This window comes from Osmerus mordax, chromosome 6 (assembly GCF_038355195.1).
Source record: "Osmerus mordax isolate fOsmMor3 chromosome 6, fOsmMor3.pri, whole genome shotgun sequence".
NCBI lineage: Eukaryota > Metazoa > Chordata > Actinopteri > Osmeriformes > Osmeridae > Osmerus > Osmerus mordax.
In genome coordinates, this window is record NC_090055.1 from 8,568,933 (window position 1) to 8,588,040 (window position 19,108).

General features: G+C 50.4%; 2 protein-coding genes across 2 annotated transcripts; both read right to left on the reverse strand.

The window, feature by feature from the left end:
* Positions 1–6,810: 6,810 nt before the first annotated feature.
* faxcb (failed axon connections homolog, metaxin like GST domain containing b) lies at positions 6,811–12,399 on the reverse strand. Its single transcript, XM_067237821.1, has 6 exons — positions 12,045–12,399; positions 10,312–10,447; positions 9,986–10,182; positions 8,837–9,054; positions 8,609–8,725; positions 6,811–8,391 (listed from the first exon to the last, which is right to left on the reverse strand). The coding sequence occupies exons 1-6, from the start codon at positions 12,302–12,304 to the stop codon at positions 8,039–8,041; spliced, it is 1,281 nt and encodes a 426-aa protein (XP_067093922.1). The 5' UTR covers positions 12,305–12,399; the 3' UTR covers positions 6,811–8,038.
* A 1,471-nt stretch (positions 12,400–13,870) lies between these two features.
* coq3 (coenzyme Q3 methyltransferase) lies at positions 13,871–18,937 on the reverse strand. The gene is given in 7 exon segments (XM_067237822.1): positions 13,871–14,493; positions 14,631–14,790; positions 15,811–15,904; positions 15,906–16,087; positions 17,414–17,513; positions 18,341–18,478; positions 18,680–18,937. Coding segments are annotated over 7 exon segments (1,065 nt in total). The 5' UTR covers positions 18,877–18,937; the 3' UTR covers positions 13,871–14,299.
* Between the last annotated feature and the right edge of the window lie 171 nt (positions 18,938–19,108).

Genomic DNA, 19,108 nt, shown 5'->3' on the forward strand with positions numbered 1-19,108 from the left:
ACGAGGGAGTGGGGGGCTTCTGATTGGGCGCCAGTGGCCAGCCGTGTGACCAGCAGAGTGATTGACAGGCAGCCCTGTCAGGTCCTTTAAGCATCAGTGACCAGGGTGCGTCCCTCTGGCAGCTCCCTGATCTGCTCCACTGGCACACACACACGCTGACACACATGGCAGGGCATACACACTTATGCAAATACGCATGGACACACACGCCTCCTTTCTCTCTTTCTTTCCTGTTCTTCCTCTTTAGCCAGTTTTTTTTAATCTCTCTCTCGCTCTCTCTCTCTCGGTTTCCCTCTCTCACACACAGAGACTGCGTGGATCTCTGTGCCCATGCATTGCACCAGCTGTCAAAGGCGTATTTGAATAAAGGATCTGTTAGTCTGGAGAAAGGCTGAGGAGAAGAGAGGAGAGGAGAGGAGAGGGAAGGAGAAGGAAGGAGAGGAGAGAAGTGGATGTGCAGGATGTCCTTGAAGAACAGTTTCCATCCAAAGCCCAGATCAGACCAACCCGGTTTTAGTCTGTACTCTGTAAAACCATGTATAGAACACATTCCAATTCATCACACCCAGTCCTCATTAGTAATCATCTATCTGATAATATTCACCACTTATTAATCTTCCAAGACTGGAAGTCCCAACCTCAAATCATAATATTTGATTATGCCTCATATCTAGACTTTTTAAAGGTCGATAATTCTATCTGAGGAGCCCCCTAAATATTTCGGTCTGATTACAGACATTTTCTGTGGCTTTTGTCTAAATGACAGAATCTGCAAAGCTAATGAGCATTGGCAGAAGAAGTGCTACAGGGCAATAGCAGCCAGCCGCTTGCCTCCTCCCTCGCCTTCGCCCTCGCCCCCACCTCCTCAAACCCCCCCCACCCTCACACACACACACATACACACCCACAACCCCCACCCCGCACAAGTCCTCCGCGCTCCGCGACCTCCAGCATTACTTCGCCCGGCAACACTTTAATTGGTTTCAGGAAATCAGCTGCCATGGAAAGTCATGACCTTGATCTTTCCTGACGATAAGTGTTGTTTTTAGCGGCTAGATGCAAATGCGAGGTGGTGTGTGTGTGTATGTTTGCGCACGTATGTGTGCGTGTGTGTGAAGGTGGGGGAAATGTGTTGGTGGTGGTGGTGGTGGGGGGGGTAAACAGAGAGATATTGTTTACGTTTATTGTGTGTTTACTGGCTGATTAGAGATAATTAACACAGGGTGTTGGAGAGTTCAGAGGAGACTGTGACCTCCTCTGCCCCCTGGGGGCTTCTGGGACACCACACTCATACAGAACATCATGGCCTCTGACTAAGTAAACTCCTGTACATGTTCAGCAGATGAGACTATCCTTTTTAAAGTATACAGTAAGATGGACTGCTCTGGAAAGGAGAGGACAGGAGAGGACCGGTGGGCCATACACCTGACAAACATCCTTATTGCTGGTACAGCTCACATCCAGCTCACTACCATTATTTAGTCTCCATTTGTGTTCCTCTGAAGGCTTCACGGCCATCCTCCAAGCCTCACCCTGCCCTCTGCCCCCTCCCCACAGTTCCTCTCCCCTCCCTCCTTCCCCCCCTGTCTTCACAAACCCCCCACGCTGCCTCTCTCCACTCGTTCCGGTACTCCCCCCCCCCCCCAACCCCCCCAAAACCCAACCTCTCTGCCACCCACCACCCCGCTTTCCCCCCCTCCTTCCTGTACCCCCTCACAGGCACTCTCCCTCCACACATCCCCTCTCTGCTGCTAACACCCACCCCCCACCCCGCTCCTCACCCACCCCTAAACAGCCTTCCGTGGAATTTATTCAAATATTTTGACATTTCGCCTCCCCTCACCTCCCGAGCAAAGAGGATATGTGACAGCTGGAGATGCCCTCTCCTCCTCCTTCCTCTCCTCCTCCTCCTCCTCCTCCTCCACTCCGCCTGCCTCTCCCGTCGAGCTCCCACAAAGGCCGGGTTCTCTCTCCTCTGTCTCTCCCCTCTCATCTCTCTCCTCTCTTTACGGCTGTGCCTCCTGTCAGTGGCTGCCATCCCGGAGCAGGGAACAGGAGGGGGAGTTGACGTGTTTCTCTCCACTCGGAGTGCAGCTCAGATCCCGCCCCGGTGTGAAGCTCCGCGCAGCCAGCTGGCGTACAGGTGGGCCTCTGGTCCGCAGCTGTGGTCCACACCGTGCTGAGGGGCGAGGGGGTGGTCATCCAAGGGTCAACTCGACTGATCAGCATATCATCGACAGGTTCTACAGGGGGTATCCGGGTTTCGACGGGGTTTGTGCGTTCTGGTGGGTGGTGGCAAGCGGACGCAGTTCACTGAAGCAACATTAGAGTGTCGAGCGCGTGGGGCTGCCATGGGTAGAGAGACAGGGACAGACTGATGGGAGAAGATGGAAAGAGAGCGACAGCGAGGAAGAGTGTGAGGGAGAGAGGAGACACACAGCAAAGATGGAGAGGGGAGAGAGAGAGAGGTGTACACTGCTCCACTCCAGTTGACTGATGCAGCTCATTAGCCGCTGTGGAGCCTGTCAGAACGGACGACTGTCCCTGGTCACTATGCACCACAAACACTGCTACCCCACATCAAGGTTGTCATCCATCATCAGAGTGTGTGTGTGTGTGTGTGGGGGGGGGGGGGGTTGACAGAGAAATAAGGGTGGTGGGTGAGGAGGGGCAGAGAAGACAAATGCATTTGCCTGTGGTTATATCCTCAGTAATAATCCGAGACTTCCCCGCTGCGCCCGTCTGACCTGAAACTGTGATCGCAACAACCAGGCCTGCACCAGTGCCAACGACACACACATACAGACGCACACACACATCTTACAAGATCCACACAACAACAAGACCTTCCTAACACACACACGCACACAAACACACAGATATACAGCCATGGCCGAAAGTATTGGGAGCGACATACATTTTGTGTTTGCAAAGCTTTCTGGGCCTTGGCATAAAATGACTGCCAACATAATTGCAGTGAGTCATATCATCCACACAGGGGAAAGTGTGAACTAGTTTGAGCCAGGTGAAATCACTCTATCATTCTGATTGGATTTAAAGAGCAGATTGACTGCTGTAAAAGAGGGGACTATTTGCATATATTGAAAATGTTCTCCCCCAAAAAGCTTAAAAAATATGAAATGTGCCTGAAGATTACAATATATTCCAGTATTCTACAGAAACATGTGAAAACATTTTCCTCAAATACTGAACCAGCATACTTTGCAAAACACAACATATGTCATTGCCAAAACTTATGGCAACAACTGTACAGAGAAAGACAGGACAGGGCAGCCCCAGACAAAACTCCCATGACATGATAGACAGAAGGTTCAGTCAGTTCTGCAGGTTCTGCTAAGAAGACAGACAGAGGCTAGGGAACTACTCTATAAGAGCGCTGAACCCAGTGTGTGTATGTGTGTGTGTGTGAGCGTGTGTGTGTCTGTGTGTGTTCGGCTCATATTAACCTCACAGCATGTGTGTGAGAACGATTCCCCTTCACTCACAGAAAACACATGGTGATCAATCCTTGAGCTTATCTGGCTCCAGGTAACAGCACAGAGGGGACATGACTGAAGTGCACACACATACACACACGTACACACACACACATATAAATGCACACACACACACGCACACACATACTACAGTTCTTCAGACTATGTCTAGCCTGGCTCCTTTGGCAGCTTTAGAAGCCTCTCTTGTGAAGGGGTCGCCATGGTGACCCGCGCGTCGGAGGTTGTGAAGCGCAGCAACCTTGTGATCCAACCGGAACCGAGGAGACGGTCCTCGAGCTGAGTGACTGAGTGCACGAGAGAAAACCTCCACTTCTCCCAAAAAGAGAAGAAGAAAAAAAGCGGAATTCAATTACACAGTCGAGCCCCTTCCGAGGCCTTGGGGAACGGAATCAACGCCATTTAAAAGTCTGATTACTCACAAAACCAATAACATTTTGACTCCTTGGTAATGGACCAGTAGATTAGAAAATTTAGATTACATTTAACCGCCCGTAGATTCTCATTAAAACACCACGAACTAGTTAGTAACAATAGGTAATTAAGAGTTTAATGAAGCATGTTACCGTTAGCGCTTGGTGCGGCTGTGCTTGTCTTATGGGACGGAGCTTTACTTTGCTCTTATCCTGCAGCAAAGCCACCTCGCGCCTCATTTGGGCAATACAACATATTAAATTAGATTAATGAATTTCGGTGTTGTCTCGTGGGATGGCAGAGCTCCACGTGGTGACAAGATAACAACGGATTATATATTGGCGAGACCCGTGCGCTGCAGGCAGACCGCGGCTCTGAGTTGCTCCCCGCAGACAGAGGTGGGATATGAGGCAGGAGCAGAGCACCCGGCTTCGGTTGGCACCTGCGGAATTACGGAATGCAAATAAAACACCTCACAAATTTGTTGTGCATTGTTGTGTCGTCTAAATAGCTTAAGTAACGAAATAAAACCAAAGGACAATAAAATACAGGCTTTTAAAGACCAGAGTTAGCGGAAAAGGTTTAAATCTATCTTTTGCCCCTCTCAGCCCGTTTCTTTCCACCCTCTGTTACCCCTGTCTCTCCTCTGTGGCCTCTCTCTCTCTTTTTCTCTCCCTCTCTCTATCTCTCTCTATCTCTCTCTCTCTCTCTGTGTGTGTGTCTATCTACACCCTCCGGTCTCTCTAATAGGAAAAAAGAGGAAGAGGGGGAGGAAAAGAGGGAGGAGAAGAGAGGGGAGGGCAGGAGAGAGACAGATGGGCCAGTGTTGATTGTCCAGGACTGTCAGTATTGTTCTGGCTGCCAGGGAGGGTCACTCTGTCACAGAGAGAACCAGGTCCCCAAAGGCCCCTGGGTCTAACATGTCACCCCCCTGCCAAACCCCAGCCAGCCCCCAGCCTCTATTCCCCAGTCCCTTGCCCTCAGCCAGCCTTCAGCCCCCAGCCAGACCCCAGACTCTATTCCCCAGCCCTAGGCCTACAGCCCCCAGACAGCCCCCAGCCCCCAGCCTTTATACCCCAGCCCTCAGAGGCCCAGCCCATTGTCACATACACTTTTTAATTTCTGAAATGCAATCAAGTGTGACACACAAACTGTTTACCTAGCGAGTCTACCACAACCAAGGAATAAACAGGCACAGAAGCCCATGCACACAAACACGCGCACATACACACATACACAGGGATCTGGGCCCAAACTAATCCTCTATAATACCAGCGAGTTAAAGAGGCTTTGCCAACATCCTCTACTCTCAGAAAGAAATAGGGGAAGATAAAGACAAATATCAAAAAACAAGAGAAAGAAGCTGCTGGGTTCGCCCTCTGTCTCGTCTGGGATTGATAGTTATTGTTTTTATGGCACGACAACTGGGGAATTAGGCGGTAAGCTTCTGAAGAGAGAGAGAGAGAGAGAGAGAGAGGGAGGGAGAGAGACAGCGAGAAAGAGAGAGCGAGAGAGAGAGGGAGAGAGAGAGAGAGACAGACAGCGAGAGAGAGGGAGAGAGAGAGAGAGAGAGAGAGAGAGAGAGAGAGAGAGAGAGGAGAGAGAGAGAGAGGGAGAGAGGGAGAGAGGAGAAAAATGGGGACGGGGAGGGGGCAGGGGGGAAGAAAGTGAACAGAGATGAGAGGAGAAAATCTTACAGGAGAGGAAAAGGAGAGAAGAGAAGTGGAGAGGCGAGCAGAGCAGAGCAAAGCAGAGGACAATCCTTGGCAGCTATCCTGTGAGCGATCAGAGAGCCAGAGTCATCTCATCGGCGTGCCAATGAATTAATAAAGGTGTAATTAGAAAAGAAAACAGCGCCACCTGTTGGAATCAGCTCCCCTCTAACCCTGCCTTTGTGGTGAGCACCTGAGCCTGCCAGGACCAGTGTGTGTTTAACTGTATGTGTGTGTGTGTGTGTGTGTGTGTGCATGGGTACTACCTGGCAGCAAGAGGCAGGTTCTGGGGGTGAGCAGCTGGTCGTGGGGGGCCGCAGTGGCCTCCCATCCCTCAGGACTCAGGGGGGAGGCAGATGGACGGACCCCTGCCAAGGAGGAGGTCTGGAGGCCAGGGGGCTGGGGGGCCAAGGGGGCTGGGAGGGCTGGGTACAGCCAAACCCATCTGAATACACACATCCAGGTCAGAAACGGAAGGAACTAGGATAACACAGATTGAACCTGCAGGGAGGGATGTGCAGGATGTCTATGTGGATCTAGAAAGACACATCATCTTAAGACTACAACGGAACATATTCAACATAACAGTCTTTGGTTGGGATGCTGCAGGGTGTGTGTGTGTGTGCACCGTGTGTGTGTGTGTGCACGTGTGTGTGTGTGCACATGTGTGTGTACGTGTGTGTGTGCACGTGTGTGTGCATGTTTGTGTGTTGACTTGGGATAATGTGTTTGCTGTGCCAGGGGAGTTTCCTTTTTAATTTGCCTCTGTGTGTTTACCTCTCTTTGTGGATCACTGATCTGTTCAGAGAGAGAGAGAGAGTGAGAGAAATTAAAAGAGGAGTGCAGATTGTGTGAAGCTGTTTGGCCCTTCAGGCCCCAGGGCCTCGCTGGCAGCCTGCACCTGCTCCTCCTCCTGGGACACTTGCTCCTGATCCTCCTCTCCTCTCCACTCATCTTCTTCTCTTATCCTCGCTTCTCCTCTCCTCTCTTCCCCCTCTCCTCCCCTCCCCTCTCCTCTCCACCCCTTCCCTCCTCTCTCATTGCCTCCCCTTATCTCCCCTCTTCTCTGCTTGGTTATTTTCTAACTCATTGATACACAGTCCACACAGTTAAAGTAAATACAAGGTGAGCTGTGGAATGTTGAAATGATCAAAACACGCGTGTCTATATAGGTTGGAAATGATGACAGCATGTCTTTATTTAGGCTCCAGTACTGTCACATATAACATGGTGGTCCACAGGTCAGATTTCTTGGTCCACCTAGTCACCACATGAAGTTTAACAACACTAGAAAGGCTCTTCTGATTGGGTAGTCTCGTATTTATCATGTTGTGCCTCTGCAATGAACTACTGACTACTATGATCCTGATTTATATTGCAGGTACACACAAACACAAACAAACATACGCACATGTCAGTTGTATGTAGTGCTACTAACTACTGATAGACCAAGCAGTGTTTCTGTCCTCCAATCAAACAGCCTAAAAAACAACAACTATCTGATTAGAACAACCAATCACATGACATCAGTTCAAATGAAACACGATTGTGCAAAACAATTTGTTCTCTCTTTGAGAGCAGTAAGAAAACAAGCCGTTATATAAATTAACAGTTTGACATAGACTATGTTGATATTCAAATAAAAAATAAAAATAAAGTGCCACTGGTTTGGTCAGTCAGAAATGAACAACCCAACGTCAAATCCAACAATCAATCACATTAACCACATTCACCTCTATTCACTCTGCACATACACAGTTAATTTGACAAGGGGACACATTTAATCTGGTGTTACTTTATGATTTTTAGATTTTTTTACTCGAGTCTGAAGAAAGAATGGCATAATATAGAACTACGGCGGCCTCTGGTGGTGAAAAAGTAGAACTGCTTTCAAACTTGTCCAGTTACCAGCTCAGCATGGTCAACATCCTCCTCCATCTATCCAGACTCCATCTCTCCATCTTATATCCCTCCATCTCTCCATCTTATATCCCTCCATCTCTCCACCCCTCCATTCTACCAGTCCAAGTGGCAGTCTCTCTGGTACTGAAGGTCAATAAGGCCATGTAACCCTGCCAGACCACGGGAGCATACGTCACAGCATGACACGCCCAAACAGGAAGTCCATAAACTCATACAGGAAGTCACTTGACTAACAGGATGTCATACACTGCATATAGACACCAGTGCAGAGCTCTGGAAGGACATTATTAATGGTAATCATAACGAACCCTTTCATTTAACGAACAGCTCATCAGAAGTGCTCTCATTGGACGGAACCGTTTTATCAGAGCTCCCCTCGTTGGACACAACAGTTTCATCAGAGATGCCCTCATTGGACTATCAGATCATGAGAGGCCCTGTCATCGGACTGCCATTGCCAAGGCAGTGATGTCATCAGACTATTTGGCTCGTCATTTCCGGACCGAGATCCGGGCTTCCCTTGAGCTGCAGCTCGTTGTCTGAGTCCGTGCCCACGTCAGAGTCAAACAGGGAGGCGTCCGTGTCGGTGGAGTGTGCACGACAGCGTGCGTGTGTGTGCTCGTGTTTGTCTCCACTCCGAGGGGCGCTGTCCTCGCTCTCCTCCAGGGTGTCAGTCCTGGAGAACAGGCCCAGGTCCGCAGGGCCGGTAGGAGACCCGCGGCTGTCTGTCTCCCCGTCGTAGTACAGGTCCTCCAGGTCCACAAACCACTCGGGCCAGAAGCGCCTGCGCATGCGCTCACAGAACATGGCCAGGTTGATGAGCTCACCTGGGGAGGGTGGGGCGAGAGGGAGGGGGGAACGCAGGGGACCACAAGGCGGAATCAAGAAAAGGAATGTCTGACCAGTCGGTATTCCCTGTCATGAATTCACGCGTGCTGATAATAACCCAACACTGCATGCTGTCTTTTACTGCCACCTAGCGGTGGAAATGGGAGGATTACAACAGGAAACAGGAAGTGCTGTGGGCATCGACGGGGCTCCTACCTTTGATGAGCTGTTCGGGTCGCGACCCCGGCAGGCTCCACATGGGCACGGCCAGCAGGCCGAAGACGCTCGCGTCCAGCTGAGACACGCAGCCTCCCAGGAAGTAGCGCTTCTCACCTGGGGGAGGGACAGGAAGAGAAACTCAGACACAAAGTGTGGCTCCCATCCTCTCCTCCCCATCCTCTCTCCTCCTCTCCTCCTCTTCCTCTCCCACTCTATCCTTCTTACCCAGTAGATCGGCCAGCGTGCGCAGGTCCTTCTCCATCAGCAGGTAGATCTGCTCGCGGGGGAGCCGCCCCAGGCCCTGGCCGTACATCTCTCTCTGGAGCACGCCGCTCGTCAGCTGACCCAGCACCCAGCGTAGCACACCACTCAGGGGTCCGCAGACGGGAAGCAGCTGCTGGCTATGCTCCTGGTGCTCCACCCACTGGCAGTAGGCGATGGTCCTGGACACACACACACACACACACACACACAAACACACACAGGGGAGAAGAGTATGATTGAGGCAAGAGGATGATGGTTGTAGTGACTGGAGTGTTAGACCAGGAAAAATGTTATTGTTCTAGACCTCAGTGCCTATCACCCCCCCACCACCACCACCACCCCCCCCCCCCTTCTCACTGCACGCGCACAAACAGGAAGCAGAGGGAGTATGTCATTATAAATGCAATTAGCTTGTGAAATCCATCCTGTTTAGGTTAATTGTTCCAGATGAAAGGCGGCTGATGTCTGTATCTCTGAGCCTCTGGAGGGGCAGTGAAAGGAGAAGCGCCATACATCCCAGACCCACACCTGACATCCTCTCCCCCCATCACGAGGCCTTCTGTTAGCCTGACTACACACACACCCTGAGCAACATACTATCCCACTGCCCTGGGACATCCATAAATAATTGAATCAATAGCCCTCTGTTGGTCTAAACATAGCCCACTCTCTCTGAGATAGGGAGGGGGGATGGAAGGAGGAGAGAAAAGAGGTCAGAGGGGAGGAAATAAGAAACGGAGAGAGGAAGAAAGCGATCAATAAAGAGTGAGAGAGAGAAATAGACAGATACAAAGAGAGAGATCAATAAAGAGTGAAATAAATATTAATTAAGGTAGGGAAAGCAATCAATAAAGAAAAGAGAGAGATAAAGAGAGAGAGAGAGAGAGAGAGAGAGAGAGAGAGAGAAAGAGAGAGAGAGAGAGAAAGAGAGAAAGAGAGAAAGAGAGAAAGAGAGAAAGAGAGAAAGAGAGAGGCAGGATGAGCATTAGCTTCACCACACACACTTAGCAAATGACCTCAGGAATAGACAAGAGTCATAGAGAGCAACTGTGTGTGCATGTGTCTACTGTATACTGTGAGCGTGTGAGAGAGAATCTTTGTGTGTCTCACCAGTAGAGGTGTTCCTCCACCATGATGGTAACCGCACGGGACAGCGCCCTCTCCTGGGCACTCAGGTGCTTGTTCAGGCTGAGGCCCAGCTTCTGTTCCAGGAAGTCCACAATGAACTCTGACCCTGAAACCTGCTGGTGGTTGTACTCTATCCAGGGCATCTTCCCCTGGGGCGACAGCCCCCCATCAAAGTAGTTCTACAGGGACACCAGACAGGAAGAGGCGAGGGATTAGGGATTTCCCCCAAATCCTTACATGACACACTTGACTTCTGTCCATCCTGAGACACACAGTGAGCACACAGGGTGTGTGTGTGTGTGTGGTACCTGGTAAGGGAGGTCGAGCATGCGCAGGTAGGTCTCCAGCTGCAGACAGAAGGGCGACAGGCTGGGGGCTCCGTGGTTGGGCCTGGAGAACTGGTGGAGGATAATGGTGTCCTTAGAGTCCAGCTGCTGCTCCTTCCTGAGGGAGGGAAAACAGATCAAGTGAGAGAGAGGCAGGATGAGGGACAGGTGGAGAGAGAGAGAGTGAGAGAGAGAGAGAGAGAGAGAGAGAGAGAGAGAGAGAGAGAGAGAGAGAGAGAGAGAGAGAGAGAGAGAGAAAGAGAGAGAGAGAAAGAGAGAGGCAGGGTGAGCATTAGCTTCGGCATTAGTTTAGGGAAAGAGGGAAAGAGCATAAGAGAATTAGGAAGGAAGTGAAAAGATAGAGACAAAAATAAAAGAGTAGTTGAACAGTGGAGATAATAGTCAGTGTGTAGCCTAACAAGGCAGATTCTGATTGGAGGATGGGGGGAGTTGTTTTCAGCTCCAAGCCCCCCAGGGAAGGAGAGAGGGAGAAGGGGAGGGGGCAGAAAGGAGGGGGTCAGCTGCTGCTCTTTATAGCCAGGGTGACACAGCAGAGCAGGATGCTACCCCCACTCCCCCACAGAGAAATATACTGTTTGTATACACACACAGGCAGACAGACATTGACAAGTACAAACACACGGTTAGGGTTAGTGATAGCTAGAGTCCATAAATAAATCAGATTTAATCTGAGGTCAGACTGATGATTATTCAGTCAAAAGGAAACATGCAAGTTTAATGTTTACACTTTGTTTGATCTTTATATAGAGCAGATCAGAAGATCAATCAGAGCTAAGGAAATTGACGTTTTTTACTATCGCAGTCGTGGTGCTGAAACGGTTCAGACAACGTGACAGTCCATTTTCTCTAAAATGATGAAAAACTAAACGGTCAGTCGAAGCCAATGACCAGTTTCCAAGACGGCACGGGCCAGTGAATCATAGAACTATACTAAGAGGCAACACGAGCCAAAGGCTTATTCATGTACCAATACAATGACAGGTTAGCCTATGAATGTGATTCAGATGAGGATTAATGAACCACAAACAGTGACAGATTATAGCCCATAAAACAAGCTACCGGGACACCGATCCCATCCGTCGTGGGTACCGGATGTTCTATCTTAAATCCATGATTGACGGCTTTATTATTACAGTGGCGTACTTTTCCGAACATTAAAATATAGGCGGAGTAATCCTTGATACCAAAAGACGACACGGATTTAAATCACGATCTTTGATTCGTCCGCTTTGAAAAGAGAGTGAACGTTTAAATGTGTAGCTCACGTGGAATGTCAGTTAAGGGCATCGTGACTGCTGCAGAGCCCGAGGAACGGTTATTTATGTTCAAGTCGCTGGGCAGGCACGAGACCTGGCACATGAGCAGACGCGTGTTTCATACAGTACAGTCCGAATGGTCATGGTGTTTTACGACCATCTCTGCATGCAGATTGTGCTACAATAAACACAACGAACGGTCTAGAAAACAGAGAGAGGTTGGGTTGTTGGTGCAGCCGCAGTCAATAACCTAGCCAAAGTGAATGGGCCTGTATAGCAATAATGACAATATCTTCATCCTCATCATCCTCATGCGCCCTGCATCCTCCGATCGTTACACAGACATAACAGCATATACACTGATCGTGATGAGAATATGAAGACATGTTGTCTTTCACGGTAGCATTTTCTGTACCGAGTTTTTAACGGAGATCATACCTGATAGCGAGCAGCTCGTGCAATAGGTAAGCTGCGGCGGCAAGGAGCGCTCCACCGGTGACATAGAGCGTCTTCTTCCACCATGAGTCGGTACCCAGTCCCGTCACGAGCGCACTGTAGTCCTGTAAAGGAACAGCGGCAAAGTATCCATATAAAGACTGGTGTTCCTCAGAGCCACAAAACCCAAAGGGCAGGCTGTGGTTTCGGCCGAGCTCAACCACGCAGGGCCGGGACGAGGCGAAGCCCGCACTCCAATACATGGTCTCTTTTGGTAGGCCTGCCCTCCAACTTCCACCCAATAACCCCCACCGGACCTCATCAAAGTTCCTGGACAGCTATACAGCCTGGCGACATGGTGTCGATCAACCGAGCGGGAGGTAGCAGCATCTTCGCCCCTGATGGTGCCCGCACCCACATCGGCATCCTCCGCCAGAGCTCGGAGCCTTTGTCTGTTCCAATGGAAGCCGGTGATGTCACCGCGCCTCGTCGGAGTACACTCCCCTCGCATCTCAGTTAAACTAACAACGATGCGAGCTGACGGGGAACATACTGTAGCCTGGAGACTGTCCACCTGAATATCTGAACTGGGCTAAAGCAGATGTCTCATGCAAACTGTTTCAGCCCTCATAATCCACCGGTATTAGCTAAAGAGCAATAAGAGATCCAAAAATTAAACTAGGCCTATACCTTTGTATCCTCCTCTTTATGAGTGGAATCTTTAATGTTATATATTATATGGTATTCATTTATAATACTTACTGTTAAACTGACAATGAAAACAATTGTTTTCAACCTGTATATAAACACACCAACAAAACACACGCGTATCCGGTGCCGGTGCCAACTCGGCTATTTTAGCAACAGCCTAACACAAAAATTACAATAGACTTTGTAGTTTTACTCACCCGGTAACAACTTGTAAAGTGAATATGGACAGTCATCTCGAAAAATACATTGGTACTGCGAGTTCTCTGTAGCAATTGCTTTACGCATCTCTGTTGCAAAACAACTGATTTCGTAAGGATTCTTTAACTGAAGGGCAGTTACGTACCCAGCGAGAAGCAGTATGCCAATAACACGGTGTTCTCCGCACCCTGGTGCTGTAGTTTACCGGAATGCCCTCATCATTTTCAAACGCGTGTGTGGGGAGATAATGTTGCTTCAACATTCCAAGCTCAATCAAGATCTTAACATAATGGCGTTTAAGAATCCATAATCGTCAGTCAGCGGCTTTCGAAATCGGGTGCCTGTTGCTCAGTGGGACACTCTGAATTAAGGGAGGGTAATTCACACATGTCATCTCTTCTCTGTAATAGAACATCTATGTTGCTGATATGGACCAGCAATTTCAGATCTACTGTTCCATAAGCAGAACAAGTTCCAACTGTTTCCTAAGGAACCTTCAGCCTGGCTGGTTTGTTAATGTTGCTTTAGGAGTGACACTCCCACCTGGAAGGCTTGAGGTGGAGTTATGTAATAATTCACTAACAAGCCAATTACCCTCCCCTAGTTGCCATGGAGATGGGATGATACAGCCCAGTCCTATATTTGTGGGTCAGAAGAGAGAGCCTCTTCAGACAGCTTCATGTGGCTCAGAGACAACAGGGCTTCCTACGCAACCATTAATTATGAAACAACACTTCTTTTGATGGAGCGTGTAATTATGTGGTAGATATATTGTGCAGTGAATGGAACCATCGATTATACTATGGGCAAACCAGAGAGACAGTTGATGTGTACGAAGACCTAGACCAGTTTGGACCAGCCAGCCAGCCTAGAGGGCTTTAGATAAGAACTGGATGGAGAGGTAAATGATGAAATCCATACATGTTTCATCTGTTTATTAGGCATGATTCTGTCTTTTTCCTTTTGAACAGTATACATCTAACCCCTCGCCCAGAGATAAAACGTGGCCACCATGGCCGTGAACACTCGGACTTCAGCTCATCTCATGGTGATTCTTCGAGACAGCGGGCAGCAGTGTGTGCTTCAAACAAGGTCACACCAGCTCAGCACTGCTGTCTGGAGTCTGCTGGCTCAAAAAAACACCAACCTGCCAACAAGACACACAGGGACTGTCCAGACGAGCTCTGTTCCATCCCCTGCCCCGTCTTTCCATCCTCTCAGGAGATGTTCCGGTCTGCTCCGGAACATCTCCTACAGTCGATCTCCGGGGAAGAACCTTCCAGATGCTCCAGTCCTCCCTCCTCCATCCCAGTCTTCCCCCTCCTGTGCCCCCTCCCCCTCCCTCGCCCTCAGTTGTGTCCAGAAGGGGGCGCGTCTCTGCCTCCAGTGTGGGCGGGGCCTGTTTGGGTGTGGCCGGGTGGGGGCTCCTCCTTCCTCTTGACGGCGTGCAGGGCGTAGTTGACACTGGTGCTCTGCGTCCAGCTCCACCCCGCAGACACAGGGTTGTACTGCATTCCCTGGATACTCTCCACACTAAAACCATCTGAGGGAGGAAGACAGACATCCGGAAGAATGCATCAATAACAAAAGGGAGACCTAGAGGGGTCGGAGAAGGAAGACGAACAGGAAGAAAAACAGGAGGGAAACAGGAAGTGGATGACGAAGATGCGGGAGACCTACTGGACTCCAGGAGGCGCTCCAGGTCCACAGGGGTGATGAACTTGTCCCAGTCGTGGGTACCGCTGGGCACGATGCCCAGCACTCGCTCTGCCGCCACTATAGCCAGGGCGTAGGACAGGTTGGTCTTGGAGATGGTGGTGATGAAGAGAGAGCCTCCGGGCTGGCAGGAGAGGAGCAGAGGGAGGTGTTGGTGGAACAGCCACGGGAGGGGAGCAGAGGGAGGTGTTAGTGGAACAGCCACAGGAGGGGAGCAGAGGGAGGTGTTAGTGGATAGCCACAGGAGGGGAGCAGAGGGAGGTGTTAGTGGAACAGCCACAGGAGGGGAGCAGAGGGAGGTGTTAGTGGATAGCCACAGGAGGGGAGCAGAGGGAGGTGTTAGTGGAACAGCCACAGGAGGGGCGCAGAGGGAGGTGTTAGTGGATAGCCACAGGAGGGGAGCAGAGGGAGGTGTTAGTGGAACAGCCACAGGAGGGGAGCAGAGGGAGGTGTTAGTGGATAGCCACAGGAGGGGAGCAGAGGGAGGTGTTAGTGGAACAGCCACAGGAGGGGAGCAGAGGGAGGTGTTAGTGGATAGCCACAGGAGGGGAGCAGAGGGAGGTGTTAGTGGAACAGCCACAGGAGGGGCGCAGAGGGAGGTGTTAGTGGATAGCCACAGGAGGGGAGCAGAGGGAGGTGTTAGTGGAACAGCCACAAGACAGGGGAAAGTCTACCCAAACCGTAGTTCACCGATTCACTGTGTTCTCTACTGTGCTATTGTGCTCTCTACAGGTCTCCATTGTTCTCTCAAGTTATCTACTGATCCTCCTGACCTCTACTGTTTACTAATAAACAATGCAACATAGCGTAATCGCGTGGTTCAGCTCAGCTTCACAGGGTCTGCTCCACTCAGATAGAATGGACTGCAGCCTGAGTAAGGCTGCGGCTCTAACAAGATGTGAGGCATTAGAGGAGATTAAGAGGTGCTGGCCTTCCAACACACTGACCCACACATCTGGTGAACACACACACAGTACTAACAGCAAAGACACAAATATAGGGCTAATAGAGCGTGTGCAGGAGCTGGTGGGCACACGCGCACACTCACGCACACACATTCACTCACACACACTCCTCCTCATATGACAATAAGACAGAGCATCGCATGATGACTTTGCGGCAGGCAGCAGGTCACGTGAGCTACCTTCAGGACGTGGCCGCAGCAGAGGGCGAAGGTGTCCAGGTCAGCCAGGTGTTCCACCACCTCAGACGCCACCACCGCATCGAAGGACTCCTCTCCCCCCCCCCCCCACCTCCCCCCCCTCCCCCTCCAGGCCCTGCGACAGCTCCTCCAGGGTGCAGGCCCGGTAGGTGACACGCCCCTGCAGCTCCGGGTCTCGGAAGGTATGGAGCTCTGCTGTGCCGATGCTGTTGGCTGCCGGGTCAATACCCAACACGTCTGCCCCCAGTCTGCCTAGGGGCTGGGGGGGGGGGGGGGGGGGGGGAGAGAGAGAGAGAGAGAGAGAGAGAGAGAGAGAGAGAGAGAGAGAGAGAGAGAGAGAGAGAGAGAGAGAGAGAGAGAGAGAGAGAGAGAGGGAGGGTGATGAGTACAGTGTTAGTCCAGATGGACCATAGCAACTCACCAGATTACATAATGCCAAAGTGGTAAAGGGAACTAGACATTTAGTTCACTTTCTCTCTCTCCCTAGGAAACATAGCTCAGGAACTGGATGTAAGCAAATGCTTATCAAAAATGATCCCTGAACCAATGGATAGATATTATAAACAGCCTACAGTACAGAAAATATGACATTCTGTTGCTGATTAAAGAAAGAAAAGGGAGAAGAGTGCTCGTCTAAACAGGATACACATCCGACTAACAGTCTGACAACTGAAAATATAGTCAATTTAACATAGGAGTTGTTCATCACAGAATGGTAGACTTTCACATCACCTGATCGACCTCATGTCTTTTGTTCATTGTATGAAAATAAAAACAATGTTTTGATATAAAAAGGATAAACTAATTGCCAGCAGATGGCGCTAAAGAGCTGTCTGGTTGGCGCTGCAGATGAAGGACTCGACATCGCAATATAAGACGACACTGCCAGAGCCCACTCTGACACTGCATACTATTTCACTGCATTGTTAACGGAAGCTGGGGATCTGTCGCCCCCTTATGGGTGGAAGACAAAACAGACCAAATGTCACTTGTCGGAGAGAGAAATCCAGACTGTCCTCTCCCAGTCTAGTCAGCCCTCCACAGCTGATCTCCTGTGAAGGGAACGTCCCTCGCCACAGGATTGTGACACACACACACACACACGCAGTGTGTACAGTACATTGTGTGTGTGGGTGACAGACAGCGATAATGGGACCTGATGCTGTCTGCTCGCATCAGCCCTAACAGCTGGTCCGTCCACAGCAGAAAGCAACGTCTGATAGATATCCAAACTAACCAACACGTAAACAACAGTAAAGTACCGACTGTCCCTTCCACCAAACCGCGACCGGTCACGTCAGCAGAGCACAGCGCTGAGGCCGACGCCTGGGTGTATTTTTGGACGCTGGTACACGCAGGGCCGTGTCTAACAGCCGACAACTGAGGAGGAACCTCCCAGGAGAGCTGGATGTGATCTGAATGCTGGTGATTCGAACGATTGGAACACCGAAACAGCTATGCATGGGATGGTGGGAAGACGGCAGCCTATCTCCTTGTTGAACACTCCCTTCCCACTTGTCCTGCTTTCTGAGAAACACACACGCGCGCACACACACACACACGCGCGCACACGCGGCGGTGCTACCTCTGTGAGGAGGCCTCCTCCACAGCCCATGTCCAGGATGCGTAGGCCGGCGAGGGGTTTCCCGGGGTGGCGCACCCCGTGGACACTCATCAGGTTGTCCCTGTGGACAGAGGTCAGAGGTCAATAGGAAGTCCCCGAGGTCCGAGATCACTACCTGAACTAGTCTGCGAGTCTGTGCTCCCTGTCGCTGCGACAGTCTGACAGCGCTGGAGGTGGAATGCACTGAAGTCAATGGGCTTCTTCCACACTGGGGTGAGGGGGGGGGGGGCAGGGTTGAGGTGGAGCCAGAAAAGAGGTAGGATAGGGAGGGTAGGAGAGGTGGGGTGGGTGGGTGGTTGAAGGCCTGTTTGGGGTGGGTGAAGGCCTGTTGTGCTCCATGTTTCTGACACCTCCCTCTGTCCCAGTACCCCCCGGCCACTGTTGCGATGACAAATAGGCTTGAATATCATCCCCTAGGTACATTACAGAGCAAAAACAATTGGCCCCAACCACATCCATCTCCACACAGATCCGGTGCTGGGATGACACACCTATCAGTGTAACAACAGCTTGATGTTCTTTATCTGACAGCCCAGCAACAGCAGGGTCTTGCCTGGAGGGTGTGGCCACATCAGCTGTCACTACGGCAACCCATCAACAGGACATGGGGTGTTGGGGTATTATAGGCTGGATGGCCAGCGCAGAGTTGATGGGGTCAGGGCAGCAGATCAAATCGGTTAAAATAGCCCCATCTCCTCTCTCCTTAATACTGCACCCCTTCCACTTTTCTAGCACAGTGCTGATGTGGAGGCTCTCTGTAGCTTTGATATCTGTCGTAACAATCCACCCTGTGGCCATCCCCTCAACAGACCCTGAATGGTCTCTGTAAAATTGTCAAAAGCTGAAGTGACCAATTGTTAGTCATTGGCTTCAGACAAACGCACAGACCGTATGAAAGGCACCCGTAAGTCGTTCATGGAGTGGAGGGCTGCAAATTCCCCTTGTTCATCCCACCACTTGCTGGCCAGCGCCTGGAACTTCTTCACCTCGTCTGGGTCCACGGTGGACTGCGAGGCGTAGCAGGCCCTGCAGGTATACGACAGGCTGTTCACGTTAACCGGACTGATGATAATGTGCACCACTTTAGGTAATAGGCTAGTGAGTGAAAAGTAGTCAACTCACACTTGATTAAAGTAATCCTACAGTGTATTCTATAGTTTTTGACCTGGCTTGGATAAAAGCATACGAGTCATTAACAGCTGATGGTTCATGCTGTAGATGTTTTACCTGACATGGTTTGGTACCGGGCGTAGTTGGACAGCTGGATATGCGCGACGGTTCAGAAGCAGAGTGCGCCGTTGACATACTGAGGTCCAGCTTAACACTCTCCTTCTCGACGCAGCCCCGTCTCTCTTCAAACTTGTGGTACATATCCCTTGCACGAGCTCCCCAAACTTCTTACAATACATATTGCTTAAATACATACTTATTATTTAGCGTTGTATGTATCGGACAGACCAGTCAATGTGACCGTGTCCCCATTATGCTTTCTTCCGACTGGAAACACGGATCATTACAAAAATAGTTCCTAGTCTTAGCAGCAACGGCCAACCACGTGTCTGTTTACAAACTGGAGGAGCACGCGTTTCATTCATCAGTGGAGATATAATGTAATGAAATGTGATACAATGTTTATAATTTCAGACAATACTTTTA

Bases quoted from the DNA above. Each gene is read 5' to 3' on its own strand.
- faxcb (XM_067237821.1), bottom strand. From the start codon at position 12,304: ATGTATTGGAGTGCGGGCTTCGCCTCGTCCCGGCCCTGCGTGGTTGAG. The intron at 10,448-12,044 runs GTATGATCTCCG...TCCCTCCCTCAG, and splicing joins CACGAGCTGCTCGCTATCAG to GAAGGAGCAGCAGCTGGACT. The intron at 8,726-8,836 runs GTAAGAAGGATA...TCCCTCCCCCAG, and splicing joins CACGCTGGCCGATCTACTGG to GTGAGAAGCGCTACTTCCTG.